The following is a 19,648-nucleotide window of genomic DNA, read 5'->3' as shown; positions in this document are numbered from 1 at the left end:
AGAGTCAAGATAACGTGACTGCATAGAACACCGTTGCCGCCATGCAGAAAGAGGAGGAAAGGGTCCCCCCCCCCCCCCCCCTGTTCTTGTGTGGCGGATAGGGTGCTCTTCAGTTGCCGACGCGCCGGTTATTTCACGTAGGCCCCGGCACGTCGACGAATACGTGACCACCTTCCCACGGCTAGACCTGGTTCTTAGCGCTGCGGAAGCGAGGGTATCATATTGTTTGTGTCGGCATCGGCGGCGTTGTCCCTGAAACCAACTCCGCAGCTGGGGTTGACTCACTATCGGCGTCAGCGGCATCAGTCAGTCGCTGCTATCTCTTCCCTCCTCCCTTTATCGTGTTGTCCGCTTGCTGCGCGCGCTTCTGCCCCCATCGTTTGCCGCTGGGTGTACACGCCGCCCCCCTCCCCCCTCTTCCTGCGAAAAATAAAAAAAAAATTCTGTGATAGCGCATACATGTGTTGCTCGATTTCTTTGCCTCAATCTATCGAAAAGGTGAAACAGCTTATTTGCTGCGCTCAAATTTCGCATTAGGAAGTAACGTAATCGTCGGTAATTTTTTTGGATGGAGGAAGTTAAGGGTACGAAGTAACATGCGACCCTACTGATTGTCAACTGTTTTTTATTCCCTGCACATATTTAGCATTGCTTGATGAATAAAATTAAGCTGTCAGTTCAGCGCAGTGTGCGTGCCTCAATTTTCTGTCCGTGTCTTCAAGCGCTTTTTTCTTTATAAATGCATAACCAAATAGCCCAATAAGGCACTTTGTTTTAGAATAGACACATTTACATAACATGCACCGTGTTACCATTACCAGAGAATCGGGAGCCCACCCACCGCCATTGCGCACGCGCTGATTGGTCCCGATGAGGCAGGCGTACGAGCAGCTGCCGGGAAACTAGCGCCATCTGGCGCCGTCAAGGCGGTTTGCAAATGCGCACTGAGTGCGCGCGGGTTCCCGATACTCCCTTAAGGGCGTAACACAAATAAGGGTGTCCTTTCCAAAACCCCGACTTTTCTTCCTTTTTCTAAAGGGTGCACTAGCACCCCTGCGCGATTAATGCATCCATGATTCATTCAAAGTGAGCTGTGCGATGTCAGTGCACGTTAAAGAACACCAGGTGGTCGAAATTTCCGGAGCCCTCCACTACGGCGTCCTTCATAGCCCGAGTCGCTTTGGGACGTTAAACCCCAAGAAACCAAACCCAACCAAAGGGGCACGGGTGCAAGAGTGCAGGAGATCCATTGCTTACAACGTTGCTTGAGGGTGCACGGGTGCTCTTAGCTTTTTGTAAAATTTTGCAGTTGTTCATGAAGTGCTCTTTTATTATCGCATAATATATATCAGTTTTCCAATTAAAGAATAGTTGCACGTTTGATGCGTGCAGCTGTGACTGCAATTTTCGCCAAACAATTTTAAAAGTGACAGAATTTTTTTTGGTTAGACTGCTAAGCGCCACTGGCTCGAAAAGTGGGCTCACTCAAATGGCGCATATAAGCGGAGAAATTGTAAGCACGGCAGTGGTTTCTTCCGCGTTGAACTGTGTCATCTCAGTGACGCTTCAGACTGGTTGTAGCAATACTTTAATTTGAGCTAGTTGGTTGTAGCGAGACATAACTGCACAGTCCGCATTTTAACCTGGACATATTCTTCTGAGATAATTTCGTGACACATGCTTTAGCATCATGACATTGTGCGAATGGGTAGTGTAGGGGTGGCCCGTATGAAGGAGCTTTTTATTTTCTCGAATAAATTCCAAATAACATGCCGCTTATTATCATGCGGACAGCATAAATGCGACTTCACTGCAAATAGGTGCAGAGAAGACATATCTCGGTATGAATTATAGCTGAAGATGCCGTAATTCTAATGCATATCGACACAGGTTGCTTGAAGCTTTTCTTCCCTCTAAGATGGCGCGTGCCACGAAACCTTAAAGCAGTCGGCACTGGTGACACTACAAAGCAAACAAGACTTGTGATTTTTGAAAGCAGTCCTAAAAAGGGTGCAGCTTTAACTATTCGACTCCATTGTGTGAGCGAGCGACAGTCATATTTTACACCCATTTAGGGGAGTGCAAGGGCGCGAGATATAGGAAAGGAAACGTTCCCTTAAGGGCGAAAATTTTTTTGTAGTGAATAGCTCACAGCTAGCGCCGTAGTAAACAATCTGAATCTCTACTGGAATAAGACGCACTGCCCATTACGCCCGACATGCCCTTACTCCGTTACTATGCGCCCCGCCGCGGTGGCTCAGTGGTTACGGCACTCGGCTGCTGACCCGAAGGGCGCGGGTTCGATCCCGGCCACGGCGGCCGAATTTCGATGGAGGCGAAATTCTAGAGACCTGTGTACTCTGCGATGTCAGTGCACGTTAAAGAATCCCAGGTGGTCGAAATTTCCGGCGCCCATCACTACGGCGTCCCTCATAGCCTGAGTCGCTTTGGGACGCTAAACCCCAATAAACCAACCGTTACTATGCAAAAGCGGACACTGCGCCCTCTTCAGACCTGACTGCCGCAGAGGCATCAAGGGCGGAGTCGTTCATCGTGGTGCCTGCGTCGTCCCCGTAGGCCGAAGAGGCATTCGCGGCAGGCTGCACGAAGAGGTTCGCGAACTCGTTGACGACGGAACGCGAAATGTGGCCCAGAAGTTCTGACCGGGAGAAGTTCGAGAAGAACTGGTCCATCGTGGTCAGCAGTCGGCGGTCCGTCACCAGCAGCTGCACGCAGGCAGGCGAAGAGTGAATCGACACGAAATGCGTCATTTCAACTCGCGACAGGTGCCAGCATAAAAGGAGCTGTAATGTGGCCCGTACCTCGCGAAGTATTTTAGTGGTTGGTAGGGAACCCGAAATTCATCGCTTAGATATATAGACCGTATCGCGATTTCTACAGTTGCAGGGAGAGAGGCCGCGAAATGCAAAAAAATACCACAATTTTCTTGCCCTGCCTTTATAGAATGAAATTTTGTCTCACGGCTAATATACGCTAACAAATTTAACAGGGCTTTGGAAAAGCGCCTGGTTAGCAAATTTGAAGCGGTGGTTTGTGATATATGAGATCAATTCTTAAGTGTTAATAATGCGGTAGCATTTATAGGTTTTCGTCTCGACAAAGATACACGTTTACTCCGTAACGAAATTCCTTGATTGGATGAGGCAGTCGTGAAGTCATCAGCGCGACCAAATTTGAAAATATGAGGCCTACAACCCAAACAGCACAAGTAAAGGCCCAATATTGAAAGTGGATGGTTTAGTTTATTGGTTTGTTTGGGTTTAACGTCCCAAAGCGACTAAGGCTATGAAGGATATCGTAGTGAAGGGCTCCGGGAAATTCCACCATCTGGGGTTCTTTAACTTCCACTGACATCGCACAGCACACGGGCCCCTACAATTTCGCCTGCATCGAAATTCAACCGCCGCGGCCGTGGTGGAACCAGCGTCTTTTGGATCAGCAGCCCAGCGTCGTAACCACTCAGCAACCGCGGCGGCTAACGTCGAAATTGAGGGTTTCACACTTGCCCTTTGTAGCAGCGGCTTTCGCTAAGATCTGCCCAATATTGGAACGATAACTTGTGCTGCTTGGGAATGTTTCAGTACCTTCGACTAGATTATCATATTGGGTTATACTAACCCCACCCACACTTTCATCTTTATCTACCCACTAATCCATCTTAATCCATTTTGCTGAGGAGGGTCCACTTTCAAATTTTTTTGTTGGGTGGTGGAGGTCCTTTCAATATTGGGGGTGGGCCAACTAACAAATCCTATCACATTTTCTTTAAGAATGCGGTTAATAAGGCACTATGCTTTTATAATATATCAAAGTTTAAATTGCAAATTTGTTGTTCATTTCTTTTTTCTTAATCTGCAAAACGAACCGAGTGTGAGTTCGTCTACTATGTAAGAAATCAATTTCTGCATTTTTCGGTCTCCATTGCGTTGCTGCTAACTGTACAAACAGCTATGTGTCTGCTGAACGTTTCAGCCTCTTTTTCAGGCTTTGGCAGAGCCACTTTTTTCGTATTCTTGTTTTCAGTGCTCAGAAATTATCGCACCTTGTGTGGCACCGGAGTGCTTCAGTATGCCTAACAAAACGCCCGTATTTCTGCTCTACTCCTCAGTGAAGGATTCATAACAGCGGCTGTCCAACATAGTTCCACTACATCTGAGGCACAACAGGAAAAATCCAGGCTCTGAATTATATCTCTTTTTCAAAACTACGTAGTTTCAAAACTACTAAGTTTCTGAAAAGGCTGCGCGGTTTTCTTTTGTAGACGCGTATTGCTTCGTTTCGGTGGATACTAACGAGTAGTTACTTCTATATTAAAATCTACTTGATCTCATGGAATTCCCATAAACACATTAGAATAACTCTGGGATAGGCACTTGTCAAATGTGATCAGTTCACCGCAACGCAAAGCTTCCTAAACGGCGACAGTGGCACAGGCTCATAGGCTTGACACTGCCTAAAATGAAATGTTACAGACACCCACGGACAACATAAAAATTCCACGCCCTTGATCAGGGGCGCAAACCCAAGAAAACCCATGCTCAGCAGGGTGATTGATGTCAGTGGCGAAACTTCCCATACGGTACATGTATCGAAAAGCGGCGGTCTGAAGGTGACCAAAAATTAGGCTATTTGTGGGTTGTCACGCCGCTGCGGTGAATAATGAAAACTGTGTTCAAGATGAAAACTTTGAGATTGTTGATAAATGCACAACCTCATGTCAAGAAAACCAAAGAAACAAATGAATAAAGTAAAACCCATAGATATAACTCTGAGAGATGAATTAGGGGATAAAAATGAAAAAAAAAATCTTTTCAGAAGACAAACACCCCATAATGCAACAGCTTTTGTTTGGCCTTTCCAGATGGCGCTAACATCCATAAGCACCCGGAATGTGTGACTTCTGCGACTAGCCATTTTTTGAAGCGGAGTTTCGCAGCTGGTATTCAAAAACGGCTAGACTGGTTACTCTGGTTATCCACAACACCTTCGATGAAATCCGAGATGTGGTCCTCACCTGCCAACGTAGGCGCTTACTCACTAGCTCTGCGGGATTGGCTATCCTGCAACACATCAGGGATCTCCAAGCTACCCAAACAAGCGCCCTCTCAGGAAAACTACACCCCACCATCCACACCCACCTCTACCCAAGCCCTATCCCCAGACGCATGCACCATGAACTCTAAAAGGCTAGCAGGCGAGCCCGACTCCGCGTCCGGGGAGACAGTACGGGCACGATTCCACCGCTGTCTACGTCGACATCGCCTCCTATGCCAACCCACAGACATTTGCCTGTGCTCCAGAAGGCAGCATCAGCACTCCGCTTCTGGCAGCCTCTGCCCGAGCCCCAGACCCAACCGCTGCTGAAGCAATCGCCCTCGCCATAAAAATGAGTGATGCCAACTCCGACAACGCTCACATAATCACGGACTCTCATGCTGCCTGCCGAGCGCATACAAGCGGCCGTGTCCCACGACAGGCGCTACGCATCCTGGAACACACTCTCCATCAGGACCACGTCATCACCTGGGTGCCCGGCCAATAAGGCCTCGATGGCAGTGTAGGGGCGGACACCGTATAGCTCGAGAATACACTCACCAAGCGGGGCCATCACCTCTTGCCCTTTATCCCCTATCCTCCCACTTCGCCATCCGGCTCCAAACCTATGGCCTTACTAGACGCCTCTACCCTCTCTCCACTCCTGCCTCCTATGGCGTCTTAAACACCTATCCCAACCTACGCTATTTACATTGCCTACGCCCGACACTTTACGAAGACAAATGTTCATGGTGCGGTGACACCACAACTCTAACATACATATCACATGGACATGTCCCCAAAAACCACAGCATCTAAAGCAGAGTAATGCGGTCCTGGAGTTGTGGGAGGTGAAGCTGACCAGTGCACGGCTCGACGACCAGGCAGCGCTCCTTCTGATCGCCGGAAGATCGGCTGAAGCCTCCGGAGCTCTTAAGGGCTCACCCACATCCGCTACAGCCGCCATCCTCTTCAATGAACGTCTACTCACTCACTCACTCACTCACTCACTCACTCACTCACTCACTCACTCACTCACTCACTCACTCACTCACTCACTCACTCACTCACTCACTCACTCACTCACTCACTCACTCACTCACTCACTCACTCACTCGCAATTGCAATGCAACCAACTGCTTCCTGCCAGAACTAAAACGCAGTGCTAATAACCTGCGCAGAGCTTCTAGCTGCATAATCAGCAGCCTTAAAATTAGTGCTCTTTATTCCTGGATGCTTGGTGGTGTTGTGCATTTAATAGAACATAATCAGGTCTTCCGCACATCCTGTCGCACTAGGCCGTCCACACCGAGGGCCACATGGGGCAGGCGCAGCTGGCTCACGCCTGAGGTATAGGTGGCATTCTCGTCGACGACACCGATCAGCAAATGACCACATTACACGACGCCGACGCAGTAAGTGCTGAGGTCCTTTTAATGCTACGTTATTCGAGGTACTACTCTTAAACGGAGGCTTAGGCATATAGGCAAGGTCCTATGTTTAGGCCGTCGCATAAAATGCCTTCTCGCACCAGCCCTCTGCCCTCACCTGCGTCCTCTCTGTGATTCTCATAGTCGTCGCTAGGTGCCCCTGGAGGAATTGCAGCCACTGGGTCACCGGCAGGTGGGGCGTCAGCGCATGGATGTCACCGAGCGTTACGACCCAGGGCTCCAGTCCCACCGAACGGCTGTCCGCCAGCTGGGACAAGGTGCCGAAAACGTGGCTGTCCAGCTGGTAGGCGCCAGGGTCCATCTGGTATCCGTACCGAGAACTGCCGTTTTTCGGGAAGCCGACTGCCAGAGGGAACGGGTATAGGGAGCTGTTTTCAACGTGACTGCCGACGGGGTCCGGGGAGGAAGATGGTGAGGCATAGTGCGCGGTGGTCATCGGTCTCCACCAACGGTTGTAACACTCGCTGAAGTCGATGCGTAGAGCAGATGCCTGCGTCGGAAGCAATGATATAGGGGTCTGAAGATGAAGAAATGTTACTGATCAGGAACTTAGTCACTGTGCGCCGTACACCACCTCAGGCGGCTGCGCAAGGGACCTGCGTGCACCGACGTCTCACGCCAGATGCTCTATGACAGCGCAACAGCAGCGATAAAGCATCGGTAGCATTTTGTAAGGAACGAAAGGAGAGCTCACTATGGGTGCCACTTGTGGGCGCTATCTACCGGGCAGGGCTAAAGCCCCTCGATATTGAAAGTAGCGACACTCTCCTCCACTCCCGCGCTTTTCTCCTCGATTCTCCTCCACCGCCGGTTGTGCCCGCTGCGCACGGCACGCTTCCAAGGCCATAGCACGCTCGCTGGCCCGATGTGTTCGCTGGCACACGTGAGCGCGCCAAGTAAGCGCATTTTTTCGCGCTCTATTTTGAATAGACGCTAGTCTGAAGCTCACGCCAATCTTTGGCCTGTCGCTTGGAGAGCGTTTTATCTGCTGGGGAATCGGAGTATTGAAAGCCTGTAGTGCTGCAGGATTTCTCTCTAAAAAAACAGCCTGTCCTTGCCGGAGTATAGGGCGGGTGGACTGTACGACCCAGCTCGGCGGGACAGTTCTCGAGCTAGGTTATGAGCCGTCTCATTACGAGCAAAGGAGGCATGAGCAGCCGTCCATAATAGGCGAATGCGCCATGTGGGCTGAGAATTTCCGAGAATCTGTGCTGTTTGTAGGAAGATTCTTCCCAACGTGTAGTTAAGTATCGCCAGTTTTGTTTGAGTCGCTGACAATGGTTTCTGCCGAGGATCCCGGAATGGCTAGAGCAATGGCTGTTTCTTCTCCAACTTGTGTGTGCTGAGTGTGTATAGTGCGTATAGTGCGTATTCTGCACGCGCTACTGGTACCAAAGCTTTGCACGAGCCGCAACGAGGAGACGCTCCGAACCTGTCCGGACTCCAGTGTCAAACATGCGTCACTTCCGGCAAGCGGCAATGGTGCCCGTTTTTCCAGTTCCGGCATTGAAAACAGATTTTTGCGTGCCGTTGGCACCTTAACTGTTTGAAACTGGAACGTAATGTTTTTTGGGTAGCATAATACGGGGGTGTACTATGAAAAAACAGCCTTTTTATGGTTTGCGAAATTTCGGTCAAGTTGGCCTTTGAGGAGTGTTTCAGATGCCCGTGCTGAATCAACTTTTAGTGCTGTAAAGCGCGATCAGAAATAATGTAGTCATCCTGTGACGGAATGAGTTTTACGGAAACAATTCCTCCTATTTAGTAATCTACGGTGTTAAGAATCTGATGTTTTTTTCGCAAACATCACTCAATGTAGTCATCATTTAATTTCGCCTGCGACGCGTCCTGAGCTGTCGTTAGACCTCGAAAGCGCAGTAGAGTTGCGAGCAGTCGCGAAGGTCGAACGAACTCCTTGAGCGCTCTAGAGACTAACATCTATCACCCCTAAAAAAAAAAGATGGTATAACGCCGTTAAAGTTACGGAAGTAGAGCTCTGGGGCACATGGGAGGGAGACTGCCGTATACGCTACGAAAATCAACATGTTCTCTATTCTGCGCCACGTCAGAAGCACGCGTATTTGCTAGCAAAAAACTAGCGTCTGCGACGCAAACGTTTTTCGCGGAAACCCACGCTGAGATCCAGAAATTAAAGCGGCGATAACAGCCGTATTCCGCACGCCAACAGTCACGAATGGAACCGAGCAATGCATCAAATGGAAAGGATAACGTGCTAAACGACGCAGACTGATCGGCGAATTAGGCAAGATTAATAGCTTCCTGATGATTTCCCAAGAAGTTTCAAGTATAAACACTACTTTAGGCACCAAGAAATGCACAGTAACTAGGCGAGGGCGGTGTGCTTTGTCGGAACAAAGCCCTTAAGTGGATGTAGTGGATGAGTTTTTTTTTTCTGCGGCTGGTGTCATTTTTTTTTTTCCTCCAGCAATCGCGAACAACACGAAGCCATTTTCACTCCGGCTTGTGCACTGAAATGCACCGCAACCGGGCATAATGCGGCACTAAAAGCAGACTTCGAACTGTCAGCGCATAACTCAACGGAGCACGACCAGCAGCAGAGGCAGGCGGCCTGCGCATGGCGCCGACGGAAAACGAAAACACAAGAAAACGGTCCTTCACCGTTCAGAAAAGCGCCAAGCAGAGAGACGGGTGAGGAGAATGCGCGGGAGTCCGTGGCGCGGCGGCAAAGTTGACAGACAGGCGCGACTTTCAGAACGAAGGGACTTTAGGCAGGGCCGTGTAACTTGGCAGAAGTTTTCATGGCGTGCTCTTCCGGCTTTTTAAGACCTCTACCCTTGCTGGCGCTCTTGTACAGCCATGCTGTCGTCTTTACAGGAAACAAAAGCAGTACGAGGAAGACCACTGCCACTCAGTCCATCAATGCAGGTGTTAACGCACTTAAGCGTTGTGGCCATAGAATGCGCTCTTATATAAAACGCAAAATGTGCACAGGCACTGCAAAGAACCACACCATGCTCTTTCCACCGCTGACTGAATGCATCCTTTTGTGAGGCTGCACTATCGGACACGGTACCACAAATCAGTGATGGGCGGTATCGAAGATACATGTATCTTCGATACTATCTTTCGATACATTTTGTGTATCGGTATTAGGTATCGCGTGCTGAAAACTATAGTATCGGAGTATCGGTATCGAAAATACATTTTTAGTGTATCGTGTATTTTACGATACTCGATACAAAAAAAAAAGCTGTAAAAGCCCTCGCTCAGGCGGTAGTACAAGACAGCACCTTCGCTGCTTTTTAGCCAACTCCCAATCTACAACTTCTGGATCGGCGTTTCTGCGCCGTCGGACTGTCCGCCGTCCCATTTCAGTGCCACTGCTCGCACGTGTTCCTAGTTAGCGGTATACGCCAGTAGCCCATGCCGCGTTACGGGCGGATAAGCAGCAGCTATGGCTGACGAAGTTCGGTGTGCCATCTTGAATGGAAAATATTTCACTGTCACGGCATCTGATGCGGAGAAAGTCAAGGCCATGTGCTCATTTTGTAAAGCAACAGTCAGCGATGCCTACTCCTCGACTTCGAATTTCAAGCTTCATCTTAAGGCACGTAAACTTTCATAGCTTTACTGTTTTTAACGCCTTAATATTTGAGATTTTAACTGTCACTTACGGGATGAAACTAGGCGCTCGGCATTTCGGCTAAGCGAAAAAAGAAACGGTAAAATTACGTAAAATTACGTTGTTTGAAATTTTGTTTTAGCCTGATGAGGTCGCTATTCTTTTCATGCAGATACAACTTGCTGGCAGTTAAGTACGAGTTGCACTTTAGTATAAGCTGACTGTCTGTTGGATAAGCAGCAGCTGTGAGTTTTGGGGTACTGCTCCAATATCTTATACGCCCCTGCTGGCTAGCCACCATTATCTCCTATCAGCTTTCTATCTGTAGGCAGCGTTCCAATTCCAGCGTTAAAGTAGCTTCGTCAAGAGTGTCTTTTGAGCGCATTCGCTCATCTGCCATGATAAAATGTTCGGCACTTTGGAACTGCGTCCGAAGGCCCAAGTCGTCCGAGCTAATCGTGAGCGCCTTAGGTTTCTTTACAAACACCGTGTGTGACGCGATGGAATTCTTCACACGACAGCAACAAATACCTTCTTCGATCGAAGGACAAGTTTCGAGACCTATGCAACACTCTCAAGCTGCAAGTATTCCAAGAAAGAGACTTCGCCTTTCTGCTTCAATACTGCGGTGTCTTGCAGCCCATCGCCTCTGCTTTGACACGCCTCCAAGCTGAAGCTGACTGCTTTTTCGGAGATTTGCTCCCAACTCTTCTTCAAGTGGAATCAAAGCTTCAAGAGAAAGCTACTGCAGACTATGTTGATTGCAAGCCACTTTTGGATGCAGTTAGGAATGGATTCACCAGCAGGCTCGACCATATTTTGAAGATGAAACCAAGTGCAAAAGAGGCAACAGTTGCTGCTATTCTACACCCTATTTCAAGTTTCTGTGGTTGCCAGCAGAAATGGAAGACTTCCGCCGTCATGCTCAGAAGCTTACAGAAGAAGCTGTTGTCGACTATATCAGCACAGCACAAGCCGCGCATTCTTTCGCACGCGAGGCAGTGGGATCATCGGCGCCAGCAGCATCAAATGTGTCAGCTGACGCATTCTTTTCATTTGAAGAGACAAGCGGTATAACCAGCCGTAGCTCTCAGGAGGCGTTAGTGAAGCTTCAGTTTCTGAATTATTTACAAGATCCTCGAGTTGATGTGGCTATGCTTCATTCTTATCCACTGATAAGAGGCTCCTTTGTCAAGTATAATACTGCTACGCGCTCGTCTGGTCCTGTAGAGAGGCTTTTTTCATTTGCCTCCCTTATAGCGCACCCACATCGCGGGGCTCTTTCGGACCGGCGGTTCGAGCAAATGCTGTTACTTAAGACCTTCAACTAAACGTAACGAATACTTTTTGCCTAATAAAAACCTTAAGCCATTTTACTTGTTGTTGTTTTCATTCTAGCTTTTAAAGAATAGTTTTCAGCTTCAGAAGTTTGTTATCACAGTACTGGCAAACTAACTGTTCGGTTCCCAAGCGCACGGAGCCTGCATAATTTAGTTTGATCAAAGGCACAGGCCATCGGGTAAGTACTCTATAGTATCGAACCGAAAACAGAAAACGTTTCAGGTTTATTGTTTGTTTATCTTAGCGTTTATCTTTTGGTTTGGTTTGGTTTATGGGGTTTAACGTCCCAAAGCGACTGAGGCTATGAGAGACGCCGTAGTGAAGGGCTCCGGAAATTTCGACCACCTGGGGTTCTTTAACGTGCACTGACATCGCACAGCACACGGGCCTCTAGGATTTCGCCTTCAAGAAATTCAGCCGCCGCGGCCGGGATCGAACCCGCGTCTTTCGGGTCAGCAGCCGAGCGTCGTAACCACTGAGCGAACGCAGTGGGGCGTTTCAGGTTTATTGATATAGCCAAGTGCTCACAGATTGGCTCGTATGAGGAACTTTGGGTTAAATAATTTTTCGCTAGGCTGCTTACGGAAGCGATCAACATATGGATGGCTTTAGTCCAAGTTAAAGTTCTAACAAGGCCAACTGCGCAGACAGCGGAGCTTCAACAGATCCATGCGGTCGGATTCGTTTATAAGTCTTTCAGGAAAAGTGCTCTATAGAAATACACTAAAGGTTACAGAAACCACGCGTACATTTCCGAAGTTCGCCAATTATATTACCGGCATTATTAGACAGCGATTTCAGTTATGTAAACTTCGTTAGTCGTAATATAACCTGTATTATATATTTGATATTTGAGTGATGTATCGAAAGTATCGACGATACAGTATCGAGTATCTGTATCGAAAATCGATTTCGGTTCTGTATCTTGTATCGGTATCTGAGATACAATTTTCAAAGGTATCGAGTATCGCATCGAAGATACTATTTTGAAGTATCTTGCCCAGCCCTGCCACAAATCCACGAGGCATGGTAGAGAATTGAAGTCTTTTCTCTTTAACTACTGCGATGGAACAGAAATATCGACTGAATTATGCGATGCGCACGTATACGGTTACTAACCAGAAAGGGCAGAATATATTACGTATACATTACTGTGAGCGAAAACAAGAAAATTAGCGGGAAAGAAAGAAAGAAAGAAGGAAGGAAGGAAAGAGAGAAAGAAGGAAAGAAAGACAGGAAGAAAGAAGGAAAGAGAGAAAGGAAGAAAGAAGGAAAGAAAGAAAGAAAGAAAGAAAGAAGAGGAAGAAGGAAATAAATAAATAAAGAAAGAAAGAAAGAAAGGAAGAAAGAAAGAAAGAGAGAAAGAAAGAACGAAAGAAAGAAGGAAAGAAAGAAAGAAAGGAAGAAAGAAAGAAAGGTAGAAGGAAAGAAAGAGAGAAACGAAGAAAGAAAGAAAGAAAGGAAGGAAGGAAGAAAGAAAGAAAGAAAGAAAGAAAGAAAGAAAGAAAGAAAGAAAGAAAGAAAGAAAGAAAGAAAGAAAGAAAGAAAGAAAGAAAGAAAGAAAGAAAGAAAGCTAAAAATGAGCTTATTAATAAAATGATGATTTGAGTCCTACCTTGTGCGCATGCAGCTATGCGAGTACATCCCGACTATACATCTATCTCAGAAACTGTAGATGAGGTGCCAGGCTCCTTGACTTTTTCGCGTGGAATATTGAGCTACCACTCAATATTCTAATAACAACCCGCTCCTCCCAATCGACTGTAAGTAATTTTAATAGAGCCGACGACGCTAGTATATCAACCCATCTTGCACACGAGTTTCAGATGTTTGCCGAAGCAGCATCTGAAGCAAGCTCAGATGTAAACTCCCTCTGGCTTCAGTTCAAGGAAATCATTTTTTTTCTGTATATGCAGATATGTCCCCTCAAAAAACAAGCGCGTTAAAACAAAGAACCCGTGGATCACGCGAGAGGTCATTCATGCAAAACGCAAAGTGAAAAGGCTGCGTCGCTCTATTAAGTCCAAAGGTACTAACCCCGACAGAACACAAAAATTAGCCAGTGCAGTTGAAATCTTCAAGGATAAAATGATGAAATCAAAGGAATACTACTTTAGTGTTACGCTGCCTGACTTCCTTACTTGTAGCCCACACAGGTTCTGGAACCACTTCCGCAATAGAAACACAGCAGGACACGAACAGACATCAGAGGAAAACAGTGCGAAGGCTAATTACTTTAATGACTTTTTTCAGTCCGTATTTACCACCGATAATGGCGTTATTCCCCAGATGGCAACAACCCGAACTTCAGATATAAGAGAAATAAACATAACTGATGACGGCATTTTCAGTATTCTCTTGAACATCGACCCGAAGAAAGCCAGCGGGCCAGATAACATACCCAATGCATTTTTGAAAAGATACGCCGAATGGTGCAGCAAATATCTCGGCATAATATTCCGCAAATCACTTGCTGTGTCAAAACTACCGGATGACTGGAAGCTGGCGAAAATCATTCCGATCCATAAAGGAGGAGATATCAGTAGTGCATCAAACTTCAGGCCCATTTCACTAACTAGCACAGCATGTAAAGTTTTCGAACACATAATCTCAAAACATCTAACAGATTTTCTAGAGCATAATAAGTTGATACCACCTGACCAGCATGGTTTCCGCCGAGGGCTGTCGACTATCACTCAGTTAATCGAAGTCGTTCATGACTTGGCCCTCAGCATCGATACCTGCAGTCAAACTGATGTATTACTACTAGATTTTTCCAAAGCGTTTGATTGCGTGTCCCATAACAAACTAATCGCAAAGCTGCAATGCATGATCGGGCGGGGGGAAGTTCTGGGTTGGATCAAAGAGTTTCTATCTAACCGTTCTCAATTTGTAATCTTTCAAAATATACCTTCTGAAATAACCGCGGTCACTTCGGGAGTTCCGCAAGGCTCCGTTCTTGGCCCACTTCTCTTCCTTATCTATATAAACGATATAACCGCTCAGATTAAGTGTAACATTAAGCTATTTGCAGACGACTGCATCATCTACAGGAAAATAGAAAGTCCGGAAGACCACATTGCGCTTTCCCAGTCACTTGACGCTGTGGTGGATTGGTGTGACAGATGGCAGATGACCGTTAATTCTAAAACAGTGTGCATGTCAGTAACCAGGAAAAAAATATCCTCATCTTTCCCTTACAGCATTCACGGTACGCCACTCATGAAAGTCTCCCAGCATAAGTATCTTGGTATTACACTAACCGCTGACTTTAGATGGGGCGTACACATCGCTAATGTAACATCGGCAGCATTACGAAAACTGTTTTTTTTTTTAGAAGACGTATCCGACTCGCACCAGCATCTACTAAACTCCTAGCATACAAAACATTCATAAGACCTATTTTAGAGTACGCCCACACTGTTTGGTTTCCGGAATCAACCACTAACAAAGCAAAACTAGAAAAAATACAAAGAAAGGCACTACGGTTCATCCATAATAAATATAAGCGTACTGACTCCCCATCGAACCTTGCAGCTATTTCAGGACTCCCGACGCTATCAATAAGAGCAAAGCACGCGCGTTAAAAATTTTTATACCAACTGTTGCATAACGATTATAACATCAATGTGTCAAAATATATTTGCCCGTCCCAGACTCGACCGACACGACACAAACATGCACTCACTCTAACTGATTATTCCTATCGCACAGATGCACTTCAACATTCATTTTTTCCTGTAGCCATCCGAGAATGGAAAAAACTGGACGCCTCGATTACTCATGCGCCGACCTTAACAACGTTCGCTACAAGGCTCGAGGCCAGTATTGCCGCAGAGTAACGCTCTCAGTGATGCACATGGGCCTCTGGGTATTGATAATCCGTTTCACTTCCGTTCCTTCTTGTCGTCTTAATCAGTGCATCACCCATTGCGTAGTCATAGTTTGTCTTCCTGGGTTTGATTGTCCGCTATCATTCAGCATTATTATTGTTTCCATCATATACGTATCTTGTCTTGAGCGCCAAGGTTTTTTCTTTCATTTTTTGTTTTCGCTTCTACGTGCATGTTGTTCACTGTTAGCCGTGTTTGATCACTTCATATGGTAACCTTGTCTGGAGCTGATTGTACATAGTTTGTCCGCAGGTAGGCAAATGAACCACTGTTCTACCAGATTTATCTTTGCATGTGTTCTTGCCGCATTTTGAAATTTCCTTGTGTTGTGTGATGTAGTTCTTGCCTCAGTGTAACTGTTGTGTATGCCCACCTGCTAGGGCCCCGTAAAGGGGCCTGCAGTACTGAAAATAAATAAATAAATAAATAAATAAATAAATAAATAATGCGGTCATTATACTACACAATTAAGTTTTGGTGTAAAACTGTTGCGTCTAAGTGTTTTTAGAGGCCAATGCGTAGCCAAAAAATTTCAGGGGGCACTTTGACTGCCTGAAGTGCGTAGAGGCGAAAGCGTTCTCCGCACCACTTTCGCTGCTTCTGTGGCACTAGTGGCGTCATATATAATTGAGTACTAATTACTAAGTGATGACAAATCACTAATTCATGGTTAATTACTGTATGTGCCTGAATACTGATTAACTGCTAATTAATGACGCATAAGCTTCGCCTTTAGGAGTGGAACGCGTCAGCGTGTTGTAGCGCTGCCAGGGAGTCCACGGAACGCCACCACCCGTTCGGCGCGATGCCTTGACCTTTGAACGCAACGCTTTTTGAGGAAAGGAAATGGCGCAGTAATTTTCTGCCATCTCGGTGGACACCTGAACCGCACCGTAGACGAAGGGAGGAAGTGGGAGTGAAAGAAGAGAAAGAGGGCCGTAATGAAGAAGATGAAAATTGTATTTGAGGAAAGGAAATTACGCAGTAAATGTCTCACATATCTCGGTGGACACCCGTCCAAATTCAGGGGGGGGGGGTCTTTTTTGACCTAAAGTGTAGTCATCAGTGGTTAAGATGTTAAGCTTCGCCTCTAAGAGTGGAACGCGACAGCGTCTTGCAACGCTGCCAGAGAGAGAGAGAGAGAAAAAACTTTATTGTACCAGGAATTCGGGGCAGGCCCCAGGGTCCCCGCACGACCCCACTGCACTCAAGTGTTTATGTTCCTAAGGTCCATAACACTGGCAGCCCGGCCGGTTGCGATGGTCTGCACGGCCGGGTCCTCCGAGCGCAGCAGGGTCTCCCAGTACTCCCAGGTCTTGAGGTTCTCTAGGTCCCGCGGGGGAGGGTCTGCCGGGCAGAGGGAAAGGATGTGGAGGGAAGAGGCGAAGGGTTCTGGGCATAGGGCGCATGCTGGAGTGGGGAAGGAGGGATGATAGTGGGCTAGGGTAAGGGGTGAGGGAAGAGAGTGTCTGTAGTCTGCGCCAGAGCGTTGCGTGTTTGTTATCTAGGGAGGGGTGGGGCGGGGGTAGAGCTGGCGTGAGGCTCTGTAGGCTTGCGTCAGCTCGCTGAATGAGTGCATGCGCTCCTTCGTGAATCCCCGATCCGAGGGCACCTGAGCCCGGTTTAAAGAACCTCGGGCTAAAAGGTTGGCGGCCTCGTTTCCGGGACCCCCGGAGTGCGCGGGCACCCATATCACCTCCACTTGGCGGGGCGGGGGTGCATCGGGCGAGTCTAGTATGCCAAAAGCAGGGAAATGGACTCGGCCTCGAGCAAAATTTAGAATCGCAGTTTTAGAATCACTTAAAATGTACCGGGCTTCCGTGCGGGTGATAGCAAGTGCAATGGCGGCTTCCTCTGCAGCTTCTGGGGAGGTGTCTGGAGGTAGAGGTAGTGTGAGAAGGGCGGATAAAGAGGAGTCCACCACAGCTGCTGTCGCTTCATCACCTGTGCAGGCAGCGTCCACCCATACGGCGTCCGGCTCGGGGCCGTACGCTCGATGGAGTGCCTTCGCACGGGCTCTGCGGCGCTGCTCATGGTGGGATGGGTGCATATTCCTCGGTAGCGGTCTGATGAGGAGCTCCTGGTGAAGGGGTCGTGGGATGGCGAGGAGGGTTGGGTCGTTGGTCGGTATTCTGATTCCGAGGGAGTCCAGGATATACCGACCTGTGGAGGTTTGTGTGAGCCTGATGTATTGGGCCTGTCGGTAGGCCTCCACCAGTTCCCCGATCGTGTTGTGGAGGCCCAGGCCCAGTAATCTGTCTGTGGGTGAGTTGAGGGGAAGATGAAGTGCTACCTTGAATGCCTTGCGAATCAGAGCATCCAAAGCATTTATGTCATGTTTGGATAGTTGTAAGTATGGGGTAGTGTACAGCACACGGCTGAGGACAAAGGCATGAATGAGGCGACTTAGGTCGCGCTCCTTCATGCCTCTGTGATGTCCCGAAACCCTTCGGATGAGGTGCGATATCGCGCCTACAACCTGCTTGAGTTTCTTGAGGGTGGTGGTGTTTTTGCCATCGTTCTGGATGTGCAGGCCCAATACACGGAGGGTGCCATCTTCAGGTACCGGGTAACCATTCAATTCAATGGCAATGGGGGAGCGGGGACAGCGGTGGTTCTTAGGCCGGATGAGGAGCAGTTCGGACTTCTCTGGGGAGCAAGACAGTCCGATGGTCCGTGCGTAATTTTGGGTGAGGGTGGCTGCTTCCTGTAAGGTGTTCTCTATGCCGCCGTCACTGCCGTGGGTGGTCCACAGGGTGATATCGTTGGCATAAAGAGTGCGCTTCAGGTGGGGAATAGTTGCCAATTTTCGGACGAGGGGGATGTTAAAGAGAAAGGGGGAAAGGACGGACCCTTCAGGAGTGCCGATACTCTGAAGCGTGTAGGAGGGGGAAGACAAAGGGCCGAAGTGTATCTCAGCTGTGCGGTCAGTGAGGAATGCTTGAATGTAGGCATACGTGCGCACACCCACATTCAATGGGGATAGGGCAGTCATGATCGCCTGATGTTCAATGCGATCAAAAGCTTTGGAAAGATCCAAAGCTAAGACTGCCTTGGTGTGACCTGGAAGAAGCGGGTCAAAAAGGTCGTGTGTGAGTTGCAGCATGGCGTCCTGTGCGGATAGATGGGGGCGGAATCCCACCATGCTATGCGGGCAAAGATTGTTGTCCGCCATGCGACTTGTGAGTCTCGCTAACACAGGGAGTCCATAGAACGCCATCGCCCATTCGGTTCTACGCCTCGCTCGTCGGTAAATTGGTTTTTGAGGAAAGGAAATGTATCTGTCTCTCATACCTCGTTGGACACCTAAACCTCGCCGGAAAGGAAGGGAGGAGTATGGGAGTGAGCGAAGCCACCGTACTCACTAGACGCGCCTGTTCATTCCAAACCTTCGAGCTGGCATGGCGGAGTGGATAGCATGCTCGTCTCGCACGCCGAAGACCGGAGTTCGATTCCCGAGCTCGATGAATTTCCTACTCGGTTTTATTTGTTGATATGGCCTGACTAGAAAAGTTAATTAGGCTAATTGGGTAATTAAGCAATTAACTAAGCTCAGTCCCACTTACTTCGAGCATCACTATACGATCCCTTCAATTGGTTGCATGGTTACTAGCCAAAGTACAATTGGCCCCGTTTGAAATTCGCGCACTATGACGTCACGACCATTTCGACCAATTGAAAAGCGTGACATTTCTGTCGACAACTGCTGCTTACAACGATGAGATATTAAAGGCTTTCGCCTTAATAAATAGTTCCTTGCTTTTGTTCTCAGTGATTTTTCTGAGAGCTGGCGGATAGCAACGAATACAAGAAGCGCCGAGATATCATACGCTAGCGTGAGCACCTACCAAGGAGGACGTGGAAGCGACGTCGACGCTGAACCATACGGGCATTTGCCAATTGATGGCCAGTTCCAGGACGACGTCCAAGGGATCCACGTGCTCCCGCTGATGGTCGCCCGGCCAAGACAGCTGCCGTTGCTCCAGGAAGTTTCTCAGCACTCGGACATTCCTCTCGGAAGCAGCCCGGTCACTTGCGGTCTCTACGCACAGCTGCAGCATGGCTCTCGCGTTGTTCAGGGCGTGCACATCACGGATGGGATTCTTCGGCTCCGTGCTTACTTGCGCAATAGCCAGAGAGTCGAAGAGGCTAGTCGTCCACCTGCAGAAGACAAACGCTCGAACTGGAGTTTTTCTGGACTCATACAGAAAAACTGAATGATTGAAAAAAAAAATTACCGACGATTACGTTACTTCCTAATGCGAAATTTGAGCGCAGCAAATAAGCTGTTTCACCTTTTCGAT

The 19,648-nt window shown here is 48.0% G+C and overlaps 1 protein-coding gene and 1 pseudogene across 1 annotated transcript in view; one reads left to right on the top strand and one right to left on the bottom strand.

The window, feature by feature from the left end:
- LOC149337138 (uncharacterized) overlaps nt 1-19,648 on the bottom strand; it is a 58,304-nt gene that overhangs the window by 20,020 nt on the left and 18,636 nt on the right. The window contains exons 3-5 of the mRNA XM_089554331.1: nt 19,193-19,505; nt 6,604-6,996; nt 2,515-2,726 (exon numbers count right to left, since the gene is read on the bottom strand). Coding sequence (XP_089410457.1) covers nt 2,515-2,726; nt 6,604-6,996; nt 19,193-19,505 — 918 coding nt within the window. The remainder of the gene's footprint in view (nt 1-2,514; nt 2,727-6,603; nt 6,997-19,192; nt 19,506-19,648) is intronic.
- Nucleotides 9,470-11,441, top strand: LOC149337139 (uncharacterized; annotated as a pseudogene).

This window comes from Amblyomma mixtum, chromosome 7 (genome assembly GCF_055824585.1).
Source record: "Amblyomma mixtum isolate Tamu chromosome 7, ASM5582458v1, whole genome shotgun sequence".
Taxonomy (NCBI): domain Eukaryota; kingdom Metazoa; phylum Arthropoda; class Arachnida; order Ixodida; family Ixodidae; genus Amblyomma; species Amblyomma mixtum.
This window is presented reverse-complemented; position numbering and strand designations above follow the sequence as displayed.